This window comes from Zeus faber (genome assembly GCF_960531495.2).
Source record: "Zeus faber genome assembly, chromosome: 17".
Classification (NCBI taxonomy): Eukaryota; Metazoa; Chordata; class Actinopteri; order Zeiformes; family Zeidae; genus Zeus; species Zeus faber.
Genome location: NC_137204.1, coordinates 19,463,791 through 19,481,394, shown reverse-complemented (window position 1 = coordinate 19,481,394; position 17,604 = coordinate 19,463,791). Strand labels below are relative to the sequence as shown.

Genomic DNA, 17,604 nt, shown 5'->3' with positions numbered 1-17,604 from the left:
ATCATGTTTACTATTTAGAAACAGTCAGTGACTAAAGATCTCTGAAGGGTTAAAATTCTCTGTACTTACAAAGCGAGAGGAGTTGTCATTCCTCACAGTCTTGGCATTACCGTAGGCTTCCAGCAGGGGATTGGCTGCAATAATCTGATCCTCCAGGGAACCCTGTCATCCAAGTTTGACATTTTAACATCCCTATCAATTAATTTCTCTCTTTGGTTTAAACAACTTATTCATAGTAACAAACCTGAATCTTTCCTGTGTCCGGCTTCTTGGGTCCTCCCACAGAAATTGTTGCAAAGTATTGGATGACACGCTTTGTGTTCACAGTCTTCCCAGCACCAGATTCTCCACTAGTTAAGGAGGGATTATTTTTTTAAGAAATTGTTTGATGACATAAATTGCATTTTAATGTTTTTAATGAATGATAATCTTACGTGATCAAGACTGACTGGTTCTCCCTATCTGTAAAACAGAATGCAAATACAAGCAAATACATTTACTTTCTCTACAACAATTTGTTTTTATTTGAAAATCATTTTTTTATCTACATACCAGTGAGCATGAACTGATAGGCGTTGTCAGAGACAGAGAAGATGTGGGGTGGAGCTTCCATACGCTTCTTGCCTCTGTAGGCACTCACAACCTGAGAGTCGTACACTGGGAGCCACTTGTAGGGGTTCACAGTGGCACAGAACAGCCCAGAGTAGGTCTAAAAAGGATGAGATCAAAAGGAGCATTTCAACTCTTCTGTTGATGCTGTATTTAAATATAATATATTCCACATGAATCAGTAGGAAGGTAGACTTTCTTACGTAGATCATCCATGCTGCATAACGCTCTTTGAGGTTATACAGCACAGAGGCTTCATTGAGATGGGTCATCATGGCCATGTCCTCAATTTTGTCGTACTTGGGAGGATTCATGGGGGTAACATCGTCCTCCTTGACCGTTTTTTCCTCAAAAATTGACATAATTTTTGTAAACCAGTTGTCACTTAACATAATTTAATATTATTTAATTTGGTACGGCCTACCTCTTGTGTGTCAAGCACTTTCACAGAGACTTTTGCACCATCTCTCTTCAGGATTGTACATTTGACATACAGCTCCTTAGCATCAGCCACATAGGCAGCACTTTTGGCATCAAATGGTTTGTTTTGAGCCTCAATCCTCTCCTTCTCTGGCTTACGGAGGTAAATGGCAGCTTTGCCGTAGACGGCCATTTCTGCGTCCGTACTCATGATGGCAACTTACTGTAAAGAATGAAAATAAATCTGTTATAGAACTGAAATACCGATTTCTGCTTCCATAAATGATTATTTCTGAATATTTAAAAAAAAACATATTTCCTATCTGACAAAGCTTTCTTTGATGTTAAGGCGTCGTAATTCTTACCTTTTTCTCCCACTCAATCAGCAGAAAACGTTTGTCTCTACTTGAAAAAGAGAATAATTGTTTTGTACCTTATGCCGTAAACACCTGCAAAAAATCTCATGTGTACAAAATCACAAAGCCAATGTTAACCTTGGAATGGGTTTTATAATTTCTATATTTTTCTCAGAATCCCAGTTTAAATTAATTGTTTCTTTACATAAAACTTTTTGGTAGTTAATAAAATGCTAAGTGTTTCTATTACAACTGAATGAGAGCTGAAGCATCAGACTGACTCACCACCAGTTGGAACCTCCTGAAATCCCCTCCAGTCTCTGCATCTCTTCAAAGGTCTCTCTTATATAGGAGACCTTCTGCAGAGCAGGCACAAACCAAATATGGTCATGTCTTTGAATGGCAGATGTATTTTGATTGACATTTGACATTTTATCCTATACAACGTCATGCAATGCATAAACCCTTTAACCTTTCAATTAACACATAAAAAAAAAAGGATTCTCTTCAGGATTCCATGCATATGCATTGCAGTATATGAATTATTTAAATGTCTTATAAATTGAATCATGTTTGCGTTAATAGATTTAGAAAACACCAAACTACTAACTAAAATTCTATATTCATAATTTATGCACTTAAGGCATTTTAACAAAGATTTTGAAGCCAGACGTTTTAGTTCATGTAATATCTGTTTATATAATGTTTGTGTTAAAATTCACACAGAATTTCTTTATTGTCGTTTTTGGTCATTTTAAAGAATGAATGAATGTTATCTATAAATAATTCAGGATACTGACGTTTGAATTGTTGCCACCATAACAGGCTTCTCTTGGAATGCATAGTGCGAACAAAGTTTTATGAGTGCAGGCATGCCTTGTCGTGAGGATAGTGTTAGATGTATTTATAATTTATATGATATGCTATTCTATAGTATACTACCTAATGTACTATATGTTTACATTTCATATAGTTATTACATTTGCTGATACCACTCGTATTAGTACTACATTATTTGGTAAGTGTATTGCAGATTTGATATAATTAGCACAAATTTGTCATCAGTTTTTTTAACCACACTTCACACTCTTTGTCACAGCCTTTATTTGTTACCAAAAATAAATGTATGGTGGCCACCAATTCATACCTTATGCGTATTCTTATACATATTATAAGTATGTAATTGTAATAATATCGACTATATATTTTTTTTCGGCTGAAAGGGTTGAAAGTACAATTTATGGTAAAGGAAAACAATTCAACCATTCTGACAGTCAGGGGGAATACATGTGCCTGTATTGATGAAATAAAGTCAAATGCAGGAAACAAACAGTGGAAATTTGATGTCTATGTAGCACTTATTATGGAAAACCTCTCATTAATTTATGTGTTTATGTTTTAAACTTTTATAGTTTAATTTCAACGATGAACAAATTGCTATTAATGGCTATTATAATGGCTATTAATGTCAGCATCTTACAGCTACAGCCTTTCCTTTTAAGCTCACGCTTCATATAATACAATATTTTTTTATTTTTTTATAGACGTGCAAGTTATCCAATAGATTTTAATTCAGCTTCGCTCACGGGTTGAGCATGTATCAAACTTTGTTAGCAATGACTCTCAAGAAAGAAATATTTACGCACATTTTGGTATGTTTTAGTATTTTTAGAGCTTATAGAGCTTATTGTGCGTAATCACCAGGTGTCATGACATTTCACTGCATATATGTATGACCGTATGTATATGTATGTGACAAATAATCTCTTGAACTTGAACTTGAAGCCTAACTTGGTTTTGATTAATGAGCTTTGTAACACTAGTCCATCGTAAAATAGTCCACACGACAAAAATACTGTTAGTGCCTTATATACCATAAACAACAAAGGAACATCAGTTCACACCTCTATTCCATAATCATTTATCACTTGTTGAAAGATGAACAGCAATGTTGCAATGTGAATATTGCTGGGGAAGAATTTCTATGATAGAGGCTGCCAGTTCTTCAACAACAAGTAATTTGATCATGGTTTCTGTCCTTTGAATGTACACATGCAACACAATTTGGTGTGACTTCACTCTATTCAGATCTGTCTTTGGATCCCTTATTCCCTGACTGATGTTCTATTAAAATATGTCTTCCTTTCCTTTTCTTGGAAAGGAAGACAAGGACAGAGGTGAACAACCCAGAAAGTGTCTTCTCCTTTGTTTAAGGAGGCATAGACTATCAAGTGTCAAATGTGTCAAAAACATTCTGCTGTTACTTGTGATTGATTGAAGTAATGACAACAGTTTCCAATAACTGGGATGGGAATAGCCACAAATTGTAGGGGAGTTGTGGGAACACCATTACCCCTGGGAAGAATATAGAGAGAGATTTTATATTAAACTTTAATAAAATGATGAAATAACTGTTGAATGAAATGTGACCTATAAAGAGCAGCTGCAGGGCCTACAGTAGACAGACCACTAAAGGGAGAAAGGGTCATGACAGGACATATGGTGGACAGGACAGGACCACCACCTCCACTTGTGCATGCCACTGCACAAGGTCAATGTCAGGCAGACAGCTGTTGCGGTGGCTCGCATTCATTGTTCTCTTACATGCAACAAGTGTCTGTAGAAAGGAGAACATAAGTATGGCACCTGAGCTATCACTGGCCTTGTCCTGGGATCTTGAAACTTCACAGATAGAGATTTAGGGCCAGATTGACCAAGGTACATTTTGTTGCTCGTTTTATGTGATTTGTGCTTGCAAGCCACCTGAATTGAGGGAAATAAAGTTAAAAAAAAATTTAAAAATATTCTACTGACAATTCAGCACATACCAGAGCTACAAGGTCTTACCCAGACTAACACGAAATTAAACATAATTTACAAATTTTAAAAAAAAAAAGGTGATGAGAGGTAAAACAGACAAACACATACAAATATATAATATATATTCTTAAAAAATGGATTCTCTCTATACTTGATTTATTTATACAGCCCTGAGGCTGATGTACAATGCTCACTCGCCAATGATCTGGGACATGGAAACTTGCAGAACACGGCGTCCATATTTTCCTTTTTTTTTTTTTAATCCATTTCTCCTTTTTCATATATATATTTCTTTTACTTACATTTTTTTTTTTTTTTTCTTCCTTTCTCATTTAAGGGGTCTCATTTAAGACAGACAGAAGCAAATTACGCAATAGGCTGGATGGCATCATATAGTTTATGGGTGTAAATATCTGCTTACAATCTTTCACAATGCCATCTACTTTTACTTTATGTCACCTTGGTAAAAGGTGACAGGGTATCCAAACTACCAAAACACTGCCAATCCATCTCTAAATTAATTAATTCTATCCAAACATCCGAGCTGGCTTTCTTCATTGTCAATCACAGCAATCATAACACAATGCCCTGATTCAAGTTCTTCTTTCAGCCGGCTGATCTTGAGCTGCTGCCGATTTGGCCTTGCTGGATTACTTGTTCCACACTTTTCCTTGATGCCAAAGCGTTCTGAGCCTATGCTCATTATGATGGTATGCATAGTCTGAAGTTTCTGGTCAGCATCACCCTTTGATGTCGCCTCCAGGCTCTTGTCTACATCCTCATCCAACTGGACCTACTCCTTTTTGATTGCGCCAGGCCACTTCACCCTACGTTGTTCAGACTTGTGGTGCTTGGTGCTTGGGCACTGTGAGGTGACTCCGGGCCTGGCTCCTCCTGCTTCTGACCAGGTTCTATAGTATGGCTGAGCCAGATGTGATAATTCTAGTTTTAATACACCTCCTGGTGCTACTTGGACATGTCTTCAGTGATGAACTCCAGGTCATAGGGTTTTTTGGGTCTTTAATCATCAGACACCCTCGCCCGGGCTACCCAGCTGGGGGTGATCAGCCCCGACTTGTGTCCAATTGGCACACTGTTCCACAGATCCACAACCATCGCAAGGGCTTTTCAGCAGCCGCCAGAATGTTCTTGGTGGTGCTTGTGCACTGCAGTCCTTTTACTCCAAGAAGGTTGAGAGTTTGCTGTAATGAATGGCCAGCACGGCACCCAACTTTGACTGGCTCAAAGCAGGCACTCCAGCCATGGCTCCAGCAGCCTTTTGTGCTCATTGGCTTCTTTAATTTGGTCTTCCCAGGGGACAGTAAGTTCCAAGAGGACCACTTGCTTTGTAGACTCCGATGTAGCCACCATATCTGGGTGGAGCGGAGCAATGGTTGTGATGTTCTCTGGGAACTTCAGCTGCCTTCCTAGGTTGACTTGGTGGCAAGAGGCCCTCCTTAGGAGCTAGGGTTATGTTGTACCTTCTCCCCAGCTCTGATGAAGGTGATGGACTGTTTGGGGGCATGCTGATATATATATATATATATATATATGTATATATATATATATATATATATATATATATATATATATATATATATATATATATATATATATACAGTATATATACCACTCAGCCATAACATCAAAACCACTGACAGGTGAAGTAAATATCATTGGTCATCTCATTCCAATGTCACCTGTGAAGGGGTGGGATATATTAGGCAGCAAGTGAACAGTCAGTTCTTGAAGTTGATGTGTTGGAAACATAAAAAATTGGCAAGCATAAGGATCTGGGTGACTTTGACAAGGGCCAAACCTTGACGGCTAGACGACTGGATCAGAGCATCTCAAAACGACAGGTCTTGTGGGGTGTTTCCCGTATGCAGTGGTTAGTACCTACCAAAAGTGGTCCAAGTAAGGACAACCGGTGAACCGGTGACAGGGTCATGGGCACCCAAGGCTCATTAATGTGCGTGGGGAGCAGAGTCTAGCCCATCTGGTCTAATCACAAAGAAGGGCTACTGTAGCACAAACTGTTGAAAAAGTTGATGCTGGCTATGATAGAAAGGTGTCAGAACACAGTGCATCACAGCTTTCTACATATGGGGCTGCGGTAGCTGCTGAACGGTCAAAGTGCCCATGCTGATGCCTGCCCACTGCCGAAAGCACCTCCAATGGGCACCTGAGCATCAGAACTTGACCATGGAGCAATGGAAGAAGGTGGCCCGGTCTGATGAATCATGTATTCTTCTACATCATGTGGATGGCCTGTGGTTGGGCTCTTTTTGGGCTCTCTGCTCCTCACAAGTAAGTTACCAAAAAGATGCATTGACTTTTCAAATTCTTCGTTTGTTTGAGTCAGTTGGAATAACAAGAGCCAGAAGAGTCGGTTTGGCTCTGAGTTGTAAATGTCAGAATTCTCACAAGAATCACTTAATTTTGTCGAAATGCGACAAAATTATAAATTAATTATAAATTGAAGATGGTTCGCGAGATACTAGTATCTGAAGTTTGGGACTGTTACGTCTCCACAGTGTTTGGTTTTCTGTAGTGTTGCTCGTTTAATTCTCGGTTCCTTGTATTTTCAATAAAATGTATTGACTATTGGGTCTAGAGTATTAAACCAATGTACTGTTGGTTGCACTGGGGTCATTGAAAATCTATAGTTTATTTTTGAAAGTATATTAATTTTCATTGCTGCTATCCAACCAATTTGTGAAATTGGTAGGCTGTTCCATTGAATGGGGTCTTTTTCAATGGATTTGATTAATGTAGTAAAGTTAAGGGTTTACAAAATCTGACAGATTGGTGGAGATATCAATATCAAGGTATCTAATATTGCCCTTTGTGATAGTTAAGGAAAGTTTCTGGGTTGCAGCATTGTAGTCCCCCCCCCACTGAGTGGTAAGACTGTGGATTTAGTCCAATTTACTGAAAAGTCTGAGATTAGATAGCTGAGAATTTGGATATAAGTATGAACACATCCAGTAGGGATGATACTGGGTTCCGCACATACAACAAAATATTGCTTGCATGCAAAGTGATTTTGTAGACAGTTTCCTGTTTGTATGCCCACAATATTACTGTTTTGACGAATGGCTCCCAAGAGGGGTACAATAAAGATGGCGAATAGTAATGGGAAGAGCAGACATCCTTGTCTTCTGCTGCATTGAGAGAGAAACACTGTGAAGTGTAACCATGTGATGACCGAAGCAGATGGGGAGTTGTAGAGGATTCTGATCCATTGATTGAAAGACTCTCCAAAGCCAAATTTGTTGAGGATTGAAAAGAGATATGTCCAATTAACTCTGTCAAATTATTTTTCAGCATCTAAAGAAGCAATAACAGTATTTAAGTTGTTCCTTTGAGATATGCTGATCAGACTGAATAAACAACGCATATTGCTGGATGACTGTCTGCCTTTGACCAAGCCTGTTTGGTCTCGGTGAATAATAAATGCCATTACTCTTCCTTCACTCTGCAGTGATGGAAGAAGTAGGGAGGGAGGGATTGGGGATTAGGTGAGACGATGAGAGTGAGCAATATTTTAAATCCTGACATAGATAGGATGCTAATTTCTCCATCTCGCAGTATATAATTACCAGAATTACCAGAATACATATATCATGATCAGAATAACCAGGGTGTGGTGGAGGAGTCTCAGAAAAAAGACCATCTATATTTAGTTTATCAACCAGCGATACAAGTTTACCCTTCTGCCTGTTCTCCTTCAGGAAGGGTACAGCACCTTCCCTCGGTAGTTAATCTCCCGGGGGAATCGATCGTTCATACCCAGCATGGTTCCTTTCATCTCCTTTGCTTTTAACCAGCTCCTTGTGCTTGAAGTTTTCAAACTTGGCAATGATGGAGCAGGGACGGTTCCCCATGCGGTGTCCCAGTCAGTGAATCTGGTGGAAGGTGATCTGCTTCCCAGTGTCCATGGGGAGTTTCAGGGTGGTGTGGAGGAAGTCTTTCACCATGTTCTCTGGGGACTCGGTGTTGTTCTCCGGGATCCCAGAAAATATGAGGTTGTCCCGCATACTTCTGGATTGTATATCCAGGAAAGTCTCTTTCATTATTTTATTTTATTTTTTTAGAACCTCCACCTCCTTTGTGAATTGGTTCCCGGAGGTTTTTAGGTACGTGTTAGGTATGTGTTAGGTACGACCGTATGGTTGACTAACCTCGACAGCACTTGGGATTAGATCGTCTGTGTCAGTTGCTGAGTCTGTCTTCCTTTAGTTGGATTGTTACGGTCCTGGTCGTCTTCCGTGATGTACTCGTTAAAAAGAAATTGATATAATCCTCGAGGTCCTCCACTTTGGTCTTGCACAGTGGTCCCATTTTTTATTTATTTTTTTAATATATAAATATATAAATATTTTTTGCAATTCACTTTGTTATTTGTCTGAGTTGGAGCAGATTGTCGGTGTTTTTGTCAGTACAGCAAGGCACCGCCATGTTGGATCTGTACTCACATCTGTCTTCTTGCGAGATCACAGCATGATCCCGTCTAATGTGTCTATTTATCAATCAACTGGTCTATTTACATAACTTCAGCAGTTTGTCTCTATAACAAAGATGAGATTTTACTAAGATTCCAAAATCAGTTTTGAAATAGGGCGATTGTAAAAAAACCTTGAACACATACTTTGTTTCCATAACAGATCAAAAACATTTCACAATGCCTGACAAATAACCTCACAAAGTACAAGGCAAAGGTTCACTCTACATTTTATTGTATGCAACGCTGCCATATTTTATGACTTTGAGTGATGAGTAGATTTGACTTGATTATTCAGCCTCTTTTCCCTAAAGAAACAAAAAACACAAAGCATATTTTAGACAATATTCAAAATTTGTCCTGAATAAAAATAAACATAGTTGTGAATATTTTTTAAATGTCCGTCCAAACCTGACTAAAGCTGGTGAAGAATTATTTCTCAAGAATTGTGAGGGTTTATGTTTCAAGTTTTTATGTTTTTTGTATCCTGGAAGGAATATTTGGCCTGGTCCATCAACAATATTAGCAATAGACTAAAAAACATTGTTTTGTAAAGATTGATGTATTTGCGAAAGTCCGCATTAGCTTAGCAATGCATAGTACATAAGCAATGTTTTATTTAGGCTCTGGAACATGTTTGTCGAGTTGGGGTTTAGGTTCAGAGGTCAGTTAAGTGCACATTTCTTTTTATTCAAGTTGTATTTCACCTTTCCAGAGTCACGGCTTTTAGCCCTCAGCTTGTTGACCTGAGTCTCCGCAATGTCAGCACGTTCCTCAGCCTCCTCCAGTTCATGTTGAACCTTCCTGCACTTGGACAGGTAAGAGTTGGCCTGTTCCTCCTGTTGAATAAGAGCATTATTATTTCTGAATCTGAAATAAATTAAATAAAATAAATCAATGTTATTAAATATCAACTTACCGCTTCCTCAGCCTGCCTCTTATAGGCCTTCACCTTCAACTGCAGCTTGTCTACCAGATCCTGCAGCCTGGCCCCATTCTTCTTGTCCTCCTCAGTCTAAGTCAATTTTAAGCAACACACTAGAATTAACATTCAAAAGGAACATATAATGTTTTGAAATAAAATTTGTAAGAGTAAAATAGTGACACCTGGTATGTGAGTTCCTTCACTCTCCTCTCATATTTGCGGACACCTTTAACAGCATCTGCTCCACGTCTCTGTTCAGTCTCAACTTCTGTCTCCAGTTCACGAACCTTGAGAGCAGAATGAGGAATTAAGTTTCCCATTAAATCATTAAGATCTCTACGTCAGCTAAGAAATGTGTAATGCATAAGGCCAGCTCCGTTAATTTACCCTGGACTCCAATTTCTGGAGCTGCTTCTTTCCTCCTTTCATGGCCAGGTTCTCAGCCTCATCCAGACGATGTTGCAGGTCCTTCACTGTGACCTCCAGGTTCTTCTTCATCCTCTCCAGGTGAGAACTAGTATCCTGCTCTTTCTTCAGTTCCTCAGCCATCATGGCAGCCTACAAATTATAGCACAAAATTAATTCAGAAGGATTGATGTAGAAGGTAATATATATATAGTCCACGATCAAATTATTTTACACGTACATCAGTGATGGCCTTCTTGGCCTTCTCCTCTGCATTCCTGGCTTCCTGGACAGTGTCGTCCACTTCACTCTGGACTTGGACCAAGTCATTCTCAAGCTTCTTCTTGGTGTTAAGAAGGCTGGTATTCTAAAAGAAAGTCCAGTAAGGGAGCAGTTACATTCATACAGAAAAGAATGCTTGCTGGACCGCTTAGTCTTGTATCAGTTTAGTATAAAACTTTATGAGTTTACCTGAGAGTGAAGCAGTCCAACACGTTCACTAGCATCTACCAGCTCCTGCTCAGCCACTTTGCGGCCTCTCTCTGTCTGCTCCAGAGCTGCCCTCAGCTCCTCAATTTCCGCCACCATGAGACCGTTCCTGCGCTCCACCATGGCAGCCTGCTCCTTGAGATCTTCCTGGGCTCTAAGAGCGTCATCAAGGTGCAGTTGGGCATCCTGATGTGGAGATTGTTGGGTAAATAATATATAATACTGATTGGTGGAACATATATATTGGTGTATGCAGCCGCTTTGTGCCATACCTTGAGTTGTCCCTGGACATTCCTCAGCTGCTTCTGGGCTTCAGCAGCCTGGCGGTTGGCATGACTCAGCTGAACCTCCATCTCATTCAAGTCTCCCTCCATTTTCTTCTTGATTCTCAGGGCATCATTCCTGCTCCTGACCTCAGAGTCTAGAGTGCTCTGCATGGAGTCAGTCACTCGCTGGCTGTTCCTCTTGATCTGCTCCATCTCCTCATCCTTCTCAGCCAGCTTCCTGTCAACCTCACCCTTAATCTGGTTGAGCTCCAGCTGGACACGCAGAATCTTGGACTCTTCATGTTCCAGAGTTCCCTATCAGAGAAAACAACAATAACAAATGTTAGCGTTCCAATGTTAATGTGGTAATGTTTCTATCTTAATCCAACACAATGTCTATATTTTATGTTGAAATAAAACATTTTTCAAGCTTTCAAGTAATGTTTCACCTCAGCTTCCTCAAGTGCAGTCTGGATCTCAGACTTCTCTGTCTCCACCTGCTTCTTGGACTTCTCCAGCTCATGGATGCTCTTTCCAGTCTCACCAATCTGTTCAGTCAGGTCTGAGATCTCCTCTGCATTGGGGATGAACATGTTAATAAATTACTCATTATTACTACTGAAATCAAAAAAAAGTTAAATGGAAGGAATGGATGACTTTTGCTGAAGTCATCTTCATGGAACTTACGTTGCAGGTTCTTGTTTTCACGTTTCAGGGTTTCCAGCTGATCCAGAGCTTCTTCATAGGAGTTCTTCATCTTGAACAGTTCAGTGCTGAGAGAACGAGCCTCTTTCTGGGCTCCCTCAAGCTCTGCCTGACCCTCCTCATATTTCTGCTTCCATTCTGCCAGAACCTGTAGAGTAATTTTGATTAAGTGACAAATGTCATGCATTTGGTGGAGCTATCTTTCACTTTGTTATGATAATTAATTTCAACACACTTTGTCAAAGTTCCTCTGCTTCTTGTCAAGGTTGGCAGCCAGTCCGTTCGCTCTCTCCACATCAATCATGAGGTCCTCAACCTCACCCTGGAGTCTCTGTTTGGTCTTCTCCAGAGAGGCACATTTGGAATTCACAGCCTCAATCTGCTCCTCAGCCTCCTGAAGGCGCTGGGCAAGCTTTTTCCTGTTAATGATTTGCAAAATTTAAATATTGTACTCCTTTGAAACCAAATCTTAAGATGGTCGAAAGAAACATATTTTTCTTACTTTGCCTCCTCGAGCTCCTCTGTGCGCTGGATAGCATCAGTTTCATACTTGCTCCTCCACTGAGCCACCTCACTGTTGGCCTTAGACATTCCACGCTGCAGTTCAGCCTTGGCCTCCTGCTCCTCCTCAAACTGCTCCCTCAGGAGATCACAGTCATGGCGGGCTGATTGCACACCATGAGCCAGGGCATTTTTAGCCTGGGAAAAAAAATCAAGGAAAAGGAAAATAAATCACACTGATACACCATCACTTAATATCTTTAGACATTTTCATAGTAAGCATTTCATTATTAACATGATTACATGAAAGTCTTCATCACCTTAACTTCTTCCTCAATCTGTCTCTTCAGCTCGTCAATCTGCTGTGTGAAGGCCTGCTTTCCTCTGGTCAGCTGAGAGACAAGAGCTTCTTTCTCCTCAAGCTGACGACCAAACTCACCTGAGTGGATATTATGATTTGTTCATTTTTTTTCTGTATATTCAGTTAACACTTTGTGAACAACACAAACCGTTAACTTAATTATCATATTAGCAATCATGTTAAGAAATTAGTAGTGAATGAAAATACTTACCATTCTCTGTCATCAGTCTTGCTCTCTGACCGCTCATGTCATTTATCTGGCGAACGTTTTCATCATTCTTACTCTTGATCTCACTAAGCTGGTCCTCAAGGGTACGGCACATCTTCTCAAGATTTCCCTGTGAATGATTGTTTAAACATTTCAGTGTTCTTAGTTCCTGTCCCGCCATATTGGCAATGGTATTTGAATTAAATTAAATTGCACTACCTTGGACTTGGCAACAGCCTCCATGTTGCTGGAGAGGTCATCGATCTCCATCTTGTATTCACTCTTCTCCTTTTCAAGCTTCTGCTTGACACGCTGGAGGTTGTCGATCTGCTCTCCCAGCTCTGCAACACTGTCAGCCTGCTTCTTACGGAGAGCAGCAGCAGTGGCTTCATGCTGCAGGGTGGACTCCTCAAGGTCACGACGCAGCTTCTGGAACTCAGCCTCACGCTTCTTGTTCATCTCAATCTGAGCAGCAGTGGCTCCTCCAGCCTCCTCAAGCCTCTCACTGATCTCTTCAAGTTCCCTGGAGAGGTCAGCTCTCTGCTTCTCAACCTTGGCACGAGCAGCACGCTCAGCCTCAATCTCTTCCTCCAGTTCCTCAATACGGGCCTATCAAGCAACGTGAGAACATAATTGAGAAAAAATGATGTATCTACATGCATGATTACATTTTTGTATACTGTAGATCATGTTACCTGAAGTTCCTTGATCTTTTTCTGAAGCTGAGCTCCCAGTGACTGCTCATCCTCAATCTTGCTAAGCAGCTGACTTGTTTCGAAGTCCTTCCTGATGATTGAATTACAGAATAACATTCAATAATAATGTATTTCTGATATTTTACTCACATTAGAGAATTTCCTTAGTTTGACATTACTTCTTGATTTTTTCATCGGACTGCTGCTTGTCATTCTCCAGGTCCATGATGGATTCCTGAGCCAGTTTCAGATCACCCTCAAGCTTCCGCTTGGCTCTCTCAAGGTCCATACGGAGCTTCTTCTCTTGCTCCAAAGAACCTTCAAGCTGCATTTTCATAATTTTGCTTGTAATTATATGATGCATATAATTCCATAAATGTACATATTTTGACATGATAGATTTGATGAACTCACATCATCCACTTGCTGCTCCAGCTTGGTCTTGGCCTTGGTCAGAGTGTTGACTTTGTCTTCCTCTGCCTGCAGGTCATCAAGAGTCTGCTGATGGGCCTCTTGGAGGGCCTTCTTTTCCTTTGTCAGCTTAGCAATGCTCTCATCCTGAGAGGCCATCTCCTCAGTCAGGTTCTTCACCTAAATAGGCAAAAAAAAATAAATAAATAAAATAAACAATGATTAGCATCTAAATGAATACATCTTTGTTATGTTATATCTCATACAAGGTTGATTTTTTTTACTGAACCTTGTTCTCAGTGGCATGTTTCTCCTTCTCCACTTTCGCCAGGGTAAGCTCCAGGTCATCAATGTCCTTCTTGAGCTCAGAGCATTCATCCTCCAGTTTCCTCTTCTTTGCAGTCAGCTCAGAATTGATTTCCTCCTCATCCTCCAGCCTTTCAGTTGTCTCTTTGAGTTTGGCCTCCAGCTGGATCTTACTCTTGATGAGTCCCTCACATCTCTCCTCAGCATCTGACAGATTCTCTGTTTCCTGGGTGTCATTGAAACAAAGTAAATCATGTAATATTATCAACTAGTCATGACAACCACAACACATAGTATGTTGTCTACTTACAGATGCCACTTGGAGCTGCAGATCATTCTTCTCCTGCAGAAGAGAAACCATCTTTTCCTCCAGTTCCTTCTTCTTGGCGAGGGCAGTTGTCAGATCTGTTTTCATCTTGTCATAGTTCTCCTTCATCTGAGCCAGCTCCTTCTCAGTCTCAGCACTCTTCAGAAGAGGCTTGATCTTGTAGTACACCTTCATCCATGGCCAGTGTTTGACGTTCATGAATGAACGAACGTTGTACTGGATGGTGAAAATGGCTTCCCTATATGAAAAGGATTGTTAATGTTACACACTGATCAAATTTTGTATTTTGTATTTTTATCTTTTTGAAAACAGTATTTTTCAATGTGCCTCCTCTCCATCATCTTGACAAACTCCTTCCTCATGAGGTAACCACGGCACAGAGCCTGAGTCATTGTGACCAGCGCAGCAAGCTTCTCATCTCGCATCTCCTCAAGAGTACCAATAAGACCAGCCTTGAAGAACACCTTAGGAGGACATAAAAAAGTTCAATACCAATAGCTTTTTACCCTGCCTGTAATCTATACTTAAAATGCAAGAACATTTTCAAAGATTATTTTCATTATCCTCAGCAATGTTTGCTCTAATTTGGAGTAACACATTAAAGGGACAAGTGCAATGTTTGTAATTACAAAATAATTGCAAGGTGTTTACCTTGGTGTGTCCAAATTTGTACTCGTCATGATTCACATCAATTGATCCAAGCAGTTTCTCAGATGCCTTCTTGTTGTCAATGAACTGGCCCTCAGGGATGACGCTGGCATTCAGTACTTTGTACCTTTTAAGAGTAAGAGTTTATGACAATCTTTCAATAATATATTAATATATATGCCAATAATATAGGTGATTGTATGTCGATGACTGAATACCTCTGTTTGAAGTCAGCATAGAGGATTCTGCTTGGGAAACCTTTTCTGCAGATTCTGATACCCTCCAGTACACCATTACACCTCAGCTGGTGGATAACCAGGAAGTTCTCCATCAGACCTGTGAAAAGTTGTCACATTTCTATAATTAAAGCAAAAATTTACGAAAAAACATTATAATCCACAAAAAGGACCAAAACACCCTTTATAGACACCATTAACTGCAAATATACCTGGTGTTTTTGACTCATTGGGAATCAGGCAACGCACAAAGTGAGGATGGGTGCTCCTCAAGTTGGTCATCAGCTTGCCCAAGTTCTCCTGTAGATATGAGATCAATCAGATATTTATAAAAAGAACAATATTTTTAGGGAAGTAACCAACTTACACTCATTGAACTTAATTCTTACCCTGAACTGTGAGGACACCGTCTGCATAGAACCACCCTTCTTCTTTCCTCCTTTCTTGCTCCCACCTGATTCTGAATTGATATATATGTATTTTACTTTCAAACGTTTTGTACTTTTGAGGCATCACTTATCAACAGTTCTTTTGGAAATGTATTTCGTACATAAAAGTTATTATTACCACGTGTATAGTTCATAATCACAATGAAATCTTATAGGTTTGATTAATCTCTCTCTTAGATTTTCAATTGTACCTTCAGCAGCAACAGGTGGATACAGGACAGGCAGCAACTTAACTGGAGACTTCTGGTACAGCTGTACAACAGAGTCATTCAGGGGATCCTTGTTCTTGTCCAGCCAACCAGTAATGTTATAGTCCACAGTTCCAGCATAGTGCACCAGGGAGAAGTGGGCCTCAGCTTTACCCTTGGTGGGCTTGGGCTTCTCAAAGGCTTTGGTTTTACCAAGATGTTGGTCATACAGCTTGTTCTTGAAGGTAGTGTCTGAAGCCTTGGGGAACATGCACTCCTCTTCAAGGATGGAGAAGATGCCCATTGGCTTAATTGAAGGAAAGTCACAACAAAATATTAGAAATAATAATAATTTGAATGACACTATGAATAGTAACATTATATCTAATCATTAGTAGTACCTTCTCAATAAGCTCAATACAGGCAGCCAAGTCCATGCCAAAGTCAATGAACTCCCAGATGATGCCCTCCTTCTTGTACTCCTCTTGTTCCAGGACAAACATGTGGTGGTTGAAGAACTGTTGCAGTTTCTCATTGGTGAAGTTGATGCACAGCTGCTCCATGCTGTTGTACTAGAAGTAGACATCAGATAATTTTTATTGGCCTTTTTCCTACTGAGTTTCTAGTTGAGTGATGACTTACAATAATTGTTTGGGCATATTTTCAATTGCACAAAAACTTCCTACCTCAGCGATTATGTTAAAAAATGCTTTTATCTGTTTTTAGCTTTTTATTGCAATGCTGTTTTTTTCTCTTTAATGTAACACATTTCATGCCTTAGGTAAATCACTTTGAATTGCCTTTAATTATAAAACTTGCTATACAAATTAAATTGCCTTAGTTTGCCTTGCCTGAAAAATTGTGTCGAACCGTCTGTCAAAAATTAGCAATGCATATACATAAAACTTACATCAAAAATCTCAAAGCCAGCAATGTCCAGCACACCGATGAAGAACTGCCTCGCCTGCTTGGTGTCCAACATCTGGTTGATACGGATGACCATCCACAAGAACATCCTCTCATAGATGGACTTAGCCAGGGCACTCACTGAGTTCAGGACCTAGAATACATTTTAGTCAATTGAATGATAATTATCAATTTTCAGCCATAACCAAAGTTGCTTGTTTTCTTGGCTGATTTGTATTAACTATTTGGCAGTTTCAAGATTCAAGATTCAAGATTTTTATTTGTCACATACATATACATACTTTCATACATATATGCAGTGAAATGTAATGCAACGCACCCGGTGATAGCACACAATATGTCCTAGGAAAAAAAATAAAATAAAAGTAGAAAATTCCTTTCTAATTTTTCCTTCCTTTTCCTTTCTAGTTTTTTTCATACACCTCATTGCTGCTCTAATGGACAGTATTGAGTAAATACATCTTAATTCACATGAAACATAACAATGTTACACACAAAAAATACTCAGTATAAATTCTGCTAAAAATCAAGCAACTCTCCGATTCTTTGTGCCTTCTATGTGCAAGTTAGATATTTATTGTGCACTATTAATTGTTGTACATCTGACTCATCACCATTCATGTTATATTTGTAGTCATTAAACTGCACATGCAAAATGTTTCTCCAGATAGCAGAGTATTACAACAAGTGTCAAAGTTGAAAAGAAATTAAATGTCCCACATTGCACCTGTCTGTGTATTCATGCCTTGTTCGTCAAAAGAGAATTGATGGGATTTATGGGGAACAAGTTTGTTACGTATATCAACTCTTGAAAGAATAAGGAATTAGGCCCATAATCTTTATA

At 39.6% G+C, this 17,604-nt stretch overlaps 1 protein-coding gene across 1 annotated transcript in view; it reads right to left on the bottom strand.

Annotated features, from left to right (window-relative positions):
- Positions 1-17,604, bottom strand: part of LOC307243001 (uncharacterized protein) — a 29,182-nt gene that overhangs the window by 8,596 nt on the left and 2,982 nt on the right. The window contains 35 exon segments of the mRNA XM_080017651.1: positions 70-162; positions 245-350; positions 435-462; positions 553-709; positions 813-956; positions 1,034-1,248; positions 1,684-1,744; positions 9,006-9,020; positions 9,420-9,551; positions 9,632-9,727; positions 9,820-9,924; positions 10,025-10,195; positions 10,284-10,409; positions 10,514-10,717; positions 10,804-11,112; positions 11,247-11,371; positions 11,485-11,650; positions 11,738-11,921; positions 12,005-12,201; positions 12,324-12,442; positions 12,576-12,702; positions 12,792-13,181; positions 13,268-13,358; positions 13,447-13,592; positions 13,682-13,858; positions 13,968-14,210; positions 14,295-14,550; positions 14,640-14,776; positions 14,964-15,087; positions 15,179-15,296; positions 15,409-15,496; positions 15,586-15,656; positions 15,837-16,140; positions 16,235-16,405; positions 16,744-16,893. Of these exon segments, the coding sequence (XP_079873777.1) occupies positions 70-162; positions 245-350; positions 435-462; positions 553-709; positions 813-956; positions 1,034-1,248; positions 1,684-1,744; positions 9,006-9,020; positions 9,420-9,551; positions 9,632-9,727; positions 9,820-9,924; positions 10,025-10,195; positions 10,284-10,409; positions 10,514-10,717; positions 10,804-11,112; positions 11,247-11,371; positions 11,485-11,650; positions 11,738-11,921; positions 12,005-12,201; positions 12,324-12,442; positions 12,576-12,702; positions 12,792-13,181; positions 13,268-13,358; positions 13,447-13,592; positions 13,682-13,858; positions 13,968-14,210; positions 14,295-14,550; positions 14,640-14,776; positions 14,964-15,087; positions 15,179-15,296; positions 15,409-15,496; positions 15,586-15,656; positions 15,837-16,140; positions 16,235-16,405; positions 16,744-16,893 (5,346 nt within the window).